Source organism: Teleopsis dalmanni, chromosome 2, assembly GCF_002237135.1.
Source record: "Teleopsis dalmanni isolate 2A chromosome 2, ASM223713v2, whole genome shotgun sequence".
Classification (NCBI taxonomy): domain Eukaryota; kingdom Metazoa; phylum Arthropoda; class Insecta; order Diptera; family Diopsidae; genus Teleopsis; species Teleopsis dalmanni.
In genome coordinates this window covers 5492920-5507139 of record NC_051847.1, presented here as the reverse complement: position 1 = coordinate 5507139, position 14220 = coordinate 5492920, and the positions used below count along the sequence as shown (strand labels likewise).

The 14220-nt window shown below is 30.2% G+C and overlaps 1 protein-coding gene across 1 annotated transcript in view; it reads left to right on the top strand.

Annotated features, from left to right (window-relative positions):
• Nucleotides 1-11641, top strand: part of LOC119678275 — a gene marked incomplete in the record, with an annotated part of 82917 nt that extends 71276 nt beyond the window's left edge. Inside the window, 2 exon segments of the mRNA XM_038090025.1 lie at nucleotides 10376-10554; nucleotides 11125-11641. Of these exon segments, the coding sequence (XP_037945953.1) occupies nucleotides 10376-10554; nucleotides 11125-11448 (503 nt within the window).
• Between the last annotated feature and the right edge of the window lie 2579 nt (nucleotides 11642-14220).

Sequence of the window (14220 nt, the reverse complement as noted above, 5' to 3'; positions counted from 1 at the left end):
TTTTTTTTTGTTTTTTTTTTTCATAAAATCGTATTTCATTGTTTCAATGTGTAACATGTGGAATTTATTGCAGTTCTGAAATATAAGCGAGGAGAAAATAAACCTCAACGTCGCATGAATCTTATATCCTTGTGAAAACTTTAGTAAAACTTAAAAAAATATTTATTTTTGTTGCCACGCACTTAAACTAAATGACGACATTAAAGTTGGCAATTGTGAGTTGAATTTCACAAATTTTCAAAAATTCTGCAACAATTTGAGTTGAAGTTGTTTAAGCAGTAAATATGCAGTTTTTAATTCATAATTAATTTACTGCGCCGGATAACTTTCGCGCTAAACTTAACAGCATTTGCTGAATTGCAAGTTGCAATTCTTGGATGTTGTTGGCTGCAGTTGACGATGAGGAAGATGATGACGACGACAACGACGACGACAAACTTTAAGAATACGCGACTACAGAAATTGTTGCAGGTCAACTTTTCTGCAACTTTGTTCGAAACGCACTCACCTCAAAGGACACCAAGAAAATAATACCCAAACCAACCTGCTGGCGATACAACAACAAGTTGCTGCAATCCAATTAAAGGCTTTATACCAAAAGTAATGAAAATGGGCTGGGGGAATTGCCAACGGTAACAGTGACTATCACAGCAACAATGACAACAACAAAAAAACGTGTAAAACCTAAGTAAGCCAAGTTAGCGCATTAAGCACAAGCTCTTCTTTCTGCAATTAAATAGGCAAAATGAAAAAAAATCCAAACAAAAAAAAAGAATTTGATAAAAAAAGTGAAGAAACTTAAAGTAAAGTTGCAATGTGAAAAAAGTCCTGCGAGGATGATGACATTGCAACTACTTAAGTTGGTGTTGAAGCATCAGCAATAAACAAGCATTAACCCAGTTTCAGTTTTTGCAGAACTACGGTCTCAGATCCTTTGATTGTTTTTGTTTTTGTTGTTGTTTTGGTTATGCGTTACCCTAGCACACTTGACTCGAACCTACAATTCCAAGTACCTAGTACTGCACTCTTTAGGTGGAGCATCATAATTCTTCATCACTTTTTTACTTGCTGACTTTTGTCGGAACTGCTTATAAACAATAATATTTTTTCCATTTTTTTTTTGGTCCTTAAAGGAAAATAAAAACTTTAAGAAGGTTCCATTCTTCAATTTTTTTCGGAAGGCGGCTAAGTGATATACTCGCGCTTATTATTGCATCGCAGTTAAGTTTCTACACCTGCAATTTTTCTATTAAAATCGCGAAAAATTCCATTAAAAGTGAATATATGAAGTTTGTGAGAAAACTTATTTAATTTCATGCAAATGGAAACTTGTTTAATAAAACTTTAAGCGCACTTATTGAAAATATTTATTATTGAAGGATTTGCATATTAACTAAATGACTAGCGATTAATGGTTCCTTCTTTGCAATTCACTCATGAATGTTTGTTCGGAAAACTTAGCAAAAGCTTAAAGATAAAGTTTTTTTTAAGAAATATATCAAAAGATTATAGATTGACTTAATAACAGAAAATATTTGTCATATGGGAATAGCTTTCGATACCTTCTAAGCAAACAAAACTATTCTTGAAAGGATGTTCATCAATTCATCTTCACTACATTTTATCATCAGTTTCTATATCGTTTTTTCGTTGATGTACTGAATTGGCAGAATTTTCCCTTAAAATGATCATAAATCGTCTTAGTTATGAATCGCACTACTGAGAGCCGTACCTCACTAAAGCATGTGGTGTCATATAAGATACTTTACATTTGAAATACAACATCTCGTTAAATATTAATAATTATAATACACAAATTAAAAAACAAAATTATAAATATTTTTTTATAATTTATTGTCTTAATTATAAAATTCTATGTAATTTAAAACGGACTAACTAGGCAATGTCAAAGAAAAGACTTTTCAAATTATTTTTAAAACCTAAGACCTACTAATAAAATATATTTTTAAAATTAATCCTATTCTATAAAAATGCTAATCTGTGTAAGTATTACAATACTGTGTTGAATTCTTAACAAATATAAGATGAATGCCTTCACATCACTCAAGCATTCAACTAATGCTCAACTAAGCTTAAATATGTACAGTAAAATAAATATGAATCAAAATATTAGTAACCAAAACCAGTAAATAAATAGTAAAATTCAAAATTACAATTAAAAACATATTGTGCAGAAATGTTAATGTTAATTAATTAATTAATGTTAATTTAATTTCAATGTTAATAACTTTACATCCTTTCTTTAATCTCATGGCAATGCAATTAAATTTATAAGCATTTAATATATTTAATAGTTGCTCGTTTATAAAATTAAAATTAAATATTTCTAAAAGTTTTTACAAAGCCTAAAAAGCCACTCTCAATATTTCACACAAAAATCTTTTAATTTTAATCTTCTCAAAATATCTGAAACTCCTGATAATTATAAATAAATCATATTTAATTCGAAAATTCTCGACAATTTTGAAATGCATAGCGAAAGTTGTTTATGAAATTTAATTAACTTTAGTATCAAAACCACATAATCAAAGTTTTTCAATTTTAACACGCCTAAAGCTATGCAATAATAAATTATTAAAACACTACACAAATACTTTCGGTGTTATCTTTCTTGAAATTAAATAACAGGCAAGTTATTTACTTGCAAAGTTACTTAATCCTTTTTATTGTCAAGCAAATCACGTAATTTCTATTTGTCAATTTTTGTCCACTAACCCAGCAGTGCCAGCAACAAATCCGAATCTCTGTAGTTTACGACGTTGTGTTAAAATCGCTACACCGCCTAAAAGTAAACAATGCTTTTTCTTATTCTACGTTTTTGATTATTTATTTATTAACACGTTTGTGTTGAGGAGACCGCAAAAGAAATCACGAAAGCAAACGAAAACCAGAAATGAAACTTAAATGTAAATTTTTTCATTGAACGCTAAGCAATGGCAGCTACACAACAACAACAATAGCAACAACAACAACTACTACCACTACAAACAAAATAAAACATGAGAAAGTTATTAATTATTAACAAAATGCAAACAATTTTACATTGTTTAACATTTATTTGTTGTTACTGTGTTCTTACTTCTTTTGTCATGTCTGCGAAAAGGTAATCGTGTTCCTTGCGAGCACAGTGTTAGCTGGCTGCCTAAAAGTATACAACGATTTGTTGCTGCCTCTGTTGTTGGTGATTGTTGTTTTGTATGTGTCATAAGCGCATTTAACTAACCATCCTCTAACCATTGCTCCGTTCGTTTTTGTAAATGCCAGCCAGCAACTCCTGTCTATTAGTACAGGAGTTGCCCTCCTGGTACATATGTACGCGAGCTTCATATGTAATTGCTTCGCTTGTTAGTGTAGTTCACCTGGCAGTGAGCTTATGTAGACTTTAGCCGCTGCGCTGCTTGTGCACTGAAAAATTTGTTATGCCCACGAAAATGGCTGTTAGGCTATTTGCACAATGCTTTACTGTAGCTCGGAGCGATCCTGCCGTTTGTAGGTGTTGTTCCACGACTGCCGGAGTTGTCGTTGCACAGTTTGAACAAATTCCAACTACATTTTAGGGAAAAGCAACTCTAACACAAGTTAACGTAAATGTTTTATTTCAGAAGCCACACTTAAAAGCGTCCATAAGGAAGCATAATTGAATATTATTATTTTGTGTGCAAGTTGTTAGGTTTGTTGTTGCTGTTGTTGTTGTCGTGGTATAAAGGTTCCACAGTAGTTGAATTTGTTGTAAATGTTTTTGTTTTACTACGTCATCCCATTTTAAACATAAATTCTATTATTATTTTTGCCATTTTGCATAGAAAATAAATTTTCATTTTTTTTTTTTGCTTTTCTCATATTTTTTGTGCAATCCCTTGGGCTAAGTTTTTTTTGTTGTATTTATTTTTATTATTATTTCTATTATTTTATAGATTTCATTTCATAAAAAGGTTTCACTATGATTTTCTGCTCACATAAACTGTTTATTTTACTTGCACTTGCCTCTCTTCGGATGTCCATCCATTCATTCGTAACTCAATTTTGTTTATTTTCTATATTTGCAAAAGTTTTTGTTGGTATATTTATTTTTTTTCCTTTGTCTTCAATGCTTTCGGACAGTTCGTCTTCCATTTTGGCTAATGTTCGCTCCTACACATGCCAGTCCATGTTCCTTCTGGTTGTGCTTAGTTTGCATGTATTATCGGCAATGGCCGGTAGTGCACCCTACGGACATGTTTTGTGGTAAATGTGCCCACGTGCATTATTTATAAACTTGTTGGCAACACAATTGTGGCAATCGGTTTGATAATTTGCAATCATTTTTACCAATGAGCCTAAGAGAAAAGAAAAACTTCACAAAAGGATCATTTTGCAACTTTACATGTTTTCTAGGACGAGATGGGACGATGTTACTCACATTTCATCAAGCATTTCTTGAACCCTTGCCGATGCAAGAATTTATATTAAAGTTTATTTTAAATTTATTGTGAAATTTATTTGTATAACAATGTAAATGTTATTAAATGGGTTATTTAATAAAGATATGAATAATAATGCGATTTTTAATATTACATCACAATGGTAAATTGTGAAAACTTTGCAGCCGCTTTCCACTTTTCTCATTAGATACCCGTCAATCCATAGTCTGTATAGCGATAAGAGCTTTTATATTCGTTTTTTATTATTATTGAACCTTGTCAAAAGAAGTTTGTTACTGTTTGACCATTCATTACGTACACTGAGAGCAACAATCAAGGAACAATGAAAAAATCGGATCCAAAAAGTGATTCAAAGTGCTCAGTTGTGCACCCGGTGTACACCGTTGCTCACATTTTCACATTCTTAATGACTATTCAATGCTTAACAAGAAATACGCAACACTTGGTCAGCATGTCGAGGCTCCTAATGTCCAGGTTTAATGTATTAAGTCTTTGCATAGTCACTCATATAGCTGACACACTGTTTTAGAGAACTTTTTTCCCAATTAAGTCTTCTTCATTCAGTTCATTTCGATTTTATAACAGATTACGAGACTCCTAGAATACATATAACATACATTTTTATACAATGGAGATGTCGTTGCAATGAAAAACGGTACAAACATATTAATATTTAAAATTGTTACCAAAGACCAAATCGAATATTCTTCTCATCTCTCTGTCATTCGCATGTACATTACATCATAAGTGCCCATGAACTTTTTCTTCACCCTCCAGTAGCAATAACTTTGATCTGAAGTTGTTGGTAGCAAAACTTAGCTTAATGACCTCTTTCATCGAAGCAATAGACCAACTGATACCAAATCTTAAAGGTCATTAAAGGAAATAAAATTTCAACTCACATTTTATTACTTTTTCGTAGTTTCGATTTGTTTGATTTTCATACACGTTTAAATAATTTATGACACTTTCACTTTGGCTGGCACACATGTGTCCAATTACTGCTGGAGCCGCAAATCAATGACAGAATTTCCAATTGCTCGCCATTATCACCGAATTTCTTTACAAGTGGAAGACATGACCTACCACTTGCCAAAACTTAAGCCAGCCACAGCAAGTTTTCTTCTGAAACAACTGAGTTTGTTGCAGTTTTGGACATAATTTTCTTTTTCTTTTTGGCAATGCTACACACTTCTGTCAGGTTCGTTTTGTAGTCGCAATCTTAATGAATTGAATTTGTGTCAATTGTGTAGCAAACGGAGTGACAAGAGTACAAGTTCGCCACACCTTCGACTCTGATTTTACTTACAAATGCAATTTTGTAAAACATTTTCGTAATAAAAAGGATTTTTTGTGGAAGTTGCAAAAAATACTTTCGAAATCGGGTCAAGTACAAGTAACAAAAATTTACAAATGCCAGCAGCTTAATGAAGTGACGGAAACGAAAAGTTAAAAGAAAAATAGGTGCAAAGGTGCAAGAATATTACGAGTACGAAAAAACTTTGCTGGCAATCTGAACAATAAGCAACATTTCTTCTTTTAATCCATATGCAGTGTGCTTCAGTACACTTAAACACTTGCACTTAATTAAAATAGAAATAATAAATATTAAAATATAATAAATATTTGTATATTGCAAAACATTTTTTGTCAAAGTATCTTTTTGAATACCAAGTAGATAGTTAAAAATACTTTGCTAAGTATTTGCAACTCAGCAAATTGCAGTTTGTCAATTCAATAAATGCAATAAATAAATAATTTCTTTTTCATTTAAAATCACAATAACAAATGTCAACCACAATTGTTTAATTGTTATTATTATTTTGTTATGGTTTTATTTATTATTTTGATTTAATTTTCTTTGAGAAAAGCTTTTTTTTCTGAATGAAAATTATTCAATTTTCGCTACACAAAAACTGAGTTAATGAAATTTCCTTATGCACTTCATCCCGCCACAGCAATTTCCATTGCATACTTTCAGCATAAAAGAATTTTCATGCGTAGTGTACTAGTGCTGCACTGCTATGGCAACTGCAACTGACTACAGTGGTACAGTGGTTCAGTGGTAGTCATAATAATAAAAGAAAATATTTATAACCAGAAAAATAATTGAATTTTTTCATACAGCTTAACAATTTCAATAAAAATACAATGCAGTTTTGCATTTAAACGTACGTTCGTACGCTCTCTTGCAATATTGTGCACATGGAAAAGAATGCAAATTCAAATAATTGAATAAAATGTTGCTGGCAGATATATTGTATATTGTACTTTTTATTGAGTACATACACACATCCAAAGAATTAATACATCTTATGGATACTAATGCTTTGAGAAGATTTTCGAAGAATCTCCGATAATCACAACATTATTGCACGCAAAAGATATTTATATATTGAAAATATTTCTAAGAATGCATTGTTTAATATGAGAAGATGCAGCAAAACAGGGAGTTGAAGTACTCAATAGAATAGAAACAACGTTGCTGATAACTTTCTTGACATGATACCGGCTGAATAAAATGAATTTAAGGGAAGTAAGAAGATATAGCCATGCCTGTAGAGAGATAAGAGAATAAAAAATATTACTTGTATGTGTTAGCCTTTCTTTGTGACAGAAAAATGTTGATACGAGAAGTTCCTCATATCACCTTTGCCAGAAAAACTTGACGCCCTCCGTTTTATTCAAGACCTTTAAAGAGACAGGTGTGGTACAAATACACTGCTTGCAGTATTCTGTATTAGATAAAGCAAATATTTATATATTTATGATATTTCTTATCACTTTGTCAATGATAGGTATGAATTCGAGGTACGAAACGATTTTCTTTCGTACACACACTTTTATTAGTTTTATGAAACTAATTTGTTAAAAGTGATATAAAAGTATTTTACTCGTCAATTACTATAACTTACCGCTTGTTTATCAGTTTTTTTCGACGTGAAATAGTATCTGATTTCAATAAAACCACAATATATCCGCTTTTGTTTTTACTGCCCGAGAAATTTCCCTAACATGTAATTTTATTTTTTGACTATGTGAATTGGCTCCAAAATCACAGAATTTGTAACCATCTTAAACTCTCGATGTTTTTAAAACGAAATCTGTCAAGAAATGGGCAGAGTATTATCAATATAAAAATATCGTGTTTCATACCAAATGGCAAAATCTAAATTATATACTGAAATAAAAATTGATCAGAATTTCAATTAGTAAATATTTTTTTTTTTCACGTATACTTTTGGAAGTATAAAATGAATAACTCAGTACTAAAGGTTTGTACTTGTGTCAAACTTTTAAAAAGGCTCTGTAGATTTTGACATAAGCAATGTTATAATTGACATTGATACTCTTACCTATGGCAAATAAGAGTTTTTTAAAGCTTCATATATTAATCTTTATATATTAAGTTATATATAAAAATTCATTAATTTAATGGCAATGATAATACTCCTATCAAATTAAAAATTTCAATGAACAAAAACAGATTAAAAAAATATCAAATAAGACATAAAGTATTTTAAAGTCTTCTCTACCGCAAATGTGTAATCATGAAATATACGAAATCTGAGCAAATCTTAGGAAACCACAATTCTCACATTTGATAATCAATTCAAGGTAAAACTGAGAAATGTTTTCTTAGATCTGACACTTGTGGCACAGAACTTAATACTGTAAACCTTTATGGTTTTAAATATTTTCAATTAAAATTTTGTTTAAATTAAATAAGAAAAATAAAATTAGAAAATCAAATCAAATTTCATTTGCTAACTACTGATAAATTCCCAAACTGCCAACAATTGCCCACAAAATCTAATTACTCGCTTGTCTCGGTTATTGCAATATGCACATCACTATACTAACAATTACAATAACAACAACAACAACAACATAATAATAATAAAAACCTAATAAACACATCCAGTTGAATGGTAGAAATTTCTGATTGCACGAGCCAAACAACAGGGCTTGGCAGCCCTTTTTGCAATTCTTATTGGAAAACCCCAACAGTAGCCAAAATTTGCAATTTTCCTCATCATTGATTCCACTTGAGGATTCAAATAAACTTGAGAAGTTTATTTGCAACAAATACCAACAACAACAACAACAACTATAATGAACAAAATGGCTTAAGTGTTAAGTGCAAATGAGTGCAGCAGCACAGCAATAACCTAACAGAACACATCAGACAGACGGACATCGCACTGTGTCCCCTGCAAATACAAAAGAACGTGAACACATGCACATGCATGAATGAAACACAAAAACAACTACAACAGTAACAACAACAATAACAACAACAACTCAAGTGGCAAAAATGATTGCAAATTTAATTTTAATTTTGTTGTTGTTTTTTTATTATTTTGTTTTTATTGCAATTTATTTTATTTTTAATATTTACTTTTATTTTTGTTTTTGTTTTTGTTTTTCGTTTTTCATTTTTTGTTGGTTTTGCGTTTTTTGTTTTGTGCAAATGAGTTTGTATAAACACAGCCATTTTGTGTTGTTGTAAGTAAAATCAATTAACAACGCATACTACCCTCGTTGGGTTCGTTGGTACCCTCGTCATCGTATCCTTGTTTAATGGCTGCAAAAGGTGTTTAGAATTTGCCAGACTGAAATTACGTAGAAGCGATGGCGGTAACGACGGCGATGACGATGGCACTCACATGACAAGTGTTGCCATGTAAATAAATTATGCATTAAGTACTTAAATTGTTGTTGTATTTTATTTAGTATAAAGTCTATGCCGCAGCAGCTGTTTCTGGGCTTGAATTTAATTTATTTCTTCGCCCCTCTCTAAGTACTGGTTAAAAAATGTTAAACGTATTTAGTCAAGCATGTGGCAGCATTTCGAGGCGTAGAAATTGAGCGACTGCCATTATTGCTGTTATTGTTGTTGTTGTTGTCGCTGTTGCCCGCAGGCCAGTGTTGTCCATTGGTGGGTACTGTTAATTGGATTAGAGTAAAAGGATAGACAGAACAGATATTCTGTCGAAAAATTAAGCAAATACCGCTTTGGAAATACCAATGGGCGTAAAATTTTGGATACTCAAAGTAGTTTGCTTACAAGGGTGAAATACGATTTTTAATGATTTTATAAAATTTAAAATTAATTAAAAAAATTTCTTATTTCCAATTATTTTTAAAGTTCGGTAATGGAAATAAATATTGCATAGATGTATTAGGGAACATTCTGAAATCTTTTAATAAGGACTATGCATTCTACTTTGATTAAAAGGAACTCAATGAGTACAGTCATTCAGAATATATCAATATGAATACTAATTTTATTCCATGTTACTTCCAGATACCATCAGTTTCAGAATTGAAATAAACCTTAAAACGAAAAATATTAACAATATAAGTGTACTACCATACACAAAATCTAAACTTACATCAGATTCACAAGAGATCCTTCAACAACCCATTCCAAACCACAACTATACTCTTACTTCACACTTACTTCATTGAAAAAAGAAGAAAAGAAACTGCAATTCTATTACTGTCACCCACACCATTTTGTAGATTTGGCAACTATTCTCAAACCAGGGATGATTGAGTCTATAAATACATATCTAATGGAAGTAGCTTTAAATCAACCACTTCTACACAAACCGTTGTTATTGATGTCTAAAGAGAGCATAAAATTTGTTAGTTATTTTTAAAGAGCTTTATCTCTCATGTAATAGATTTTTGTAAAATCTTTATTGAAAAGTTTTCTCTTAAGAGCTATAAAATATTAAAGACTAAAGCCAATTTCAATTATACAAAATCGAAATTTATGTTATATTACTCATTTAACTCTGGTAGAACGACTTTCAACTTTCAAACTAAAGTCAATTTCTCTTTAGTGCCTATAATCCAGATTTATATAATTAAATACTTTTTTGATATTTGTTTTATATTATTACAACCTTATTTCTTTTTAGGTGCACCCACTGTAGTAGCACGTAATGCTACACCAGTTGCGTATCCCGGCTCCCCACTACATCTATCAGTGGAGTTTTGTGCTAATCCACCAGCTCATGCTGCACGCTGGCTACATGGCGAACGTGTCTACACACCTGGAAATCAATATGGCAGCACCATTTTGGCTTACGGTGTAACGGTAAGTAAATATATTATAAGGTATTACTGTATTTTATGAATATAGGATCTGGCCCTATGATGATAAATCAGATAGAACTTAATTGTAAAAAGCATGATTTTAACTTAAAACATTATTTGTCTTTTTAACAAATGAAACGGATTGTAACTCTTTCAATTTGGCTGAAATGTTATTTATCAGCTTCTCTAATAAAATAAGTAGACCCGTATCTCCGGAAAAAAATGATTAATTTTTTCTTGAGATAAGAACAAGGCTATTTTTGAGAAGAGTATTTATGAATTTATTTATGTTAACATTTTTAATATATTATATATAACATAATATTATATATAATAAAATAATATACCAAACATTTGATATATAAATAAATTTTGATCACATGTTTATGAAAGAAGTCATACCTTTTAGCAATTCATAGATTCATAAATCATTACTCCTCTCTGGTTTCATAATTTTAGAGATGATCTCTCATTTAACTATTATTGTTCTCACATCTGACTATCATACCTTTATTAAGTATCTACTCTTGAAAAATGTTTCATAAGTTTTGTACTATTTTCTCTTCAACAGGATCTCCCTACTCCATATTGCAAGGAAGCTCGTCTTACATATGTCAGCATGCATGAACGTGTTCCACGCATATTTTACTTCATTGTCTCCTCTCCAGCTGGCGCTGCAGAAGCTATATTTAAGGTTAACTTCACAATGCGCTATCGAACAATGTCGAACTCTGTGGATGACGAAGAAGAGGAACTGAGTGAACCCGAAGAAATACATTTTCCGGTATTTGGCTCTGCCTCACCCATGCAAACTAGGATAACACTCTGGCATGCGTGTGGATTTTTGTTTTTGGCTCACCTTGTCTTGAGTCTGTGTAAATGTAGGCCACTGTAAAGCTAAACTAGAACTGTGAAGCGTGTTTGGGTTTCGATATTCGGTTTTCATTTCTGTGGCAATTATTTTTTAGGCTTTTTAACTCTAATACATTTACCACTAAACTCTATATATTATCCTTGTAATACATTTATACAATGCGTACTATTACTAACTTTAAACATAAATTGTGCTATCCTATCATTAAACTATACTTAGCTAACCCTACTAACTAAAACTAGTATATAGAATTATTTAGTTTATAGAGATGTCTAGAAGGAAATTTATAAATTTATAATTAAAAAACAAAAACACTGAAAATTTTTATAAAAAAACCTTAATTTTATTGTTGACTGTGCGAGGTTATAAAATAACTTTTGCATAATTGCGACTACGAACGTTAGTAGCAAAAAGTTCGCCAAAAATTGTTTTCGTTTCAATAAATTAAACTTGTAAAGTTTTGTAATATAAGTAAATAAGTGTATTTAATATAATTTATTTAATATATATGATTCGTTTCACTCATTAAGTACGTAATTAGTTTTCAATGTTATTATCTGGTGGCTGAACTTGAAAGATGTATCGTTTGTTGTTGGAGATATTACATATATTGTGTGAGTAATAGTTTTAGTTCCTTTTTATAACAAAAAGAAAGCTAAGGTTATAAAAAAATTATTAAATTATTAATTATTAATTTTAAGAATAATAAACGACTGATTTTGTTAAAATATTTTACTTGTGTGAAAAATATTTTATATTTTAGCTTAACAATTCCTTCCAAACAAAAACAAGAAAAAATCAACAATGTTAATTATATATAAGAACATAATTAATTAATTGTTACTCAAGTTAAGTTATAAAAATTATTTTTTGATTTTGATTGACTTTATGTTGGACTATTTGTTTTATTCTTTTCAATACACCGAGCATTTCTAATAAATAACACTTACATATGAAATTAATTTTCTCGTTTAACTGGAGATCTCCAACAGATGACAACTGTCCTTTTCAAAGTATGTTTGGTGGTTTAGCTAGCCATATCCTTGTAATATGACAGTCAGCTTACAGAGATGTTACTAGTATGTGTGCACTTAACAGTCTTAGTTTTTACCACGATGCGGAGCGAACTAAACTGTTTTACCTTACAATTTGCTTAATTAAGCTAATGTATTTTTTAAAATTAAACTCACACATACATATTTATATACCGAGGCGCTTGCTTCAAGTTAAGTACTGACTTATAGATATATCTCATTGATGTATAAGCATCGATAAAACAATTATTACGAAATAGGCCACCAAAGCTCCCGGATTTATCAGTCGTGAACTAATGATTAAAACGGTTTGGTCAGCACATCCCACTTTAAATTACTACTGACTTGAGTATGAGTTAGGAATGAAATACGATATACCGAACTGTAACTGTATATTCCGCTAAATGGAACATAGTTCATTTTCACTGCCCCCATACATGTTGTTTCCACGCTATAAATGGAAGTGACTTAAACATTGGTAGGTAACTAATCCCAATATCCTCTGCGATCTTATTGAAGAGCTACTGTCAAGAATGTTCATTATTTTGTTCCGAAATTTTACATTGACATTACTATTAAGTAGGCTAGATATGGGTTTCACTTAATAACTTCTCTCGAAACTATCATTTTGTAGAAAAAGTGAAAAATGTTGTTTATCTGCTATATCACTGCCAGAGAGTATAATACACTTTCAGCTCACATTACTAAACCATAAGGACAGTATGAACTTCCCGTCTAAAATAGAGATAACTTTATCCAAAACTTCTACAATAACCTAGTTTGCTAAATAAGTCCAACTTCTATAGCTGTGTTTGGCATCTTTCATAACGATTGTGTTTAAACTGTTAATGGAGATCATCTGGTAACACCTGAACAACAGTTTTTATTCATTTTTTATTTTAATATATAATAATATATGTATATAATGCTATGTTTAGATCATTCTACTTGATTTGATGAATATGGAGCAAGCAGTATGTACGATGTTTCATACAAAACTCATACAAAATTTAGATAAAAAAGGCTAATGCCTTGATAAGTTCAAGTGTAAACATTGTCTATCTGCTGTCCTTCTCTCCTAGTGAAGCATAGGTCCTTCACTAGGGTATATCACATTACATAAACTATAATTCAAAATTTAACAATTACGGTTTTTAATATAATTTTTTAATTAGTTACTTTTTTTATTGTCTTTTTTCAAGTTTGTTGTAAATATTTTTTATATAAAATTATAAATAAATTATTATATATTAATTAATATCGTAATTAATATTTATTTTTAAATTTTATGTACGCATTTAAGAAAAAATAAAAATGTTTGATAATAATTTTAAAATATAAAAAAAACAAACCTAGACCCAAGTAACCCTCCAATAATGTAATTTTAATATAGTGACAAGTATATATTTATATATTTAATGAAATGTATATAGTTGAGGCTACAAAGAAATGCTCAAAAGTTCAATAAAATATTATAAATGTTGTTAAATATATATTTAAATATAAAAAATATTTGTGGATTAAATGAAAACTGAAGTCAGTAATATATGTCAAAGAAAATGAAAAAATTACTTTAAAATACACTGGAAAAAAAATATGAATATAATTAAAGAAAGATTTTGCGTGTATTGAAACTAAATTAAAAAGCAGATATTTGTTATTGTAAAAACTATTTTAAATAAGAAATGTAGGGAAAAGTAACTAAACTCTTAAATAAAAGATAAAATTAAATTCTTTGTGTAAAAAACTGCTTTTGTAA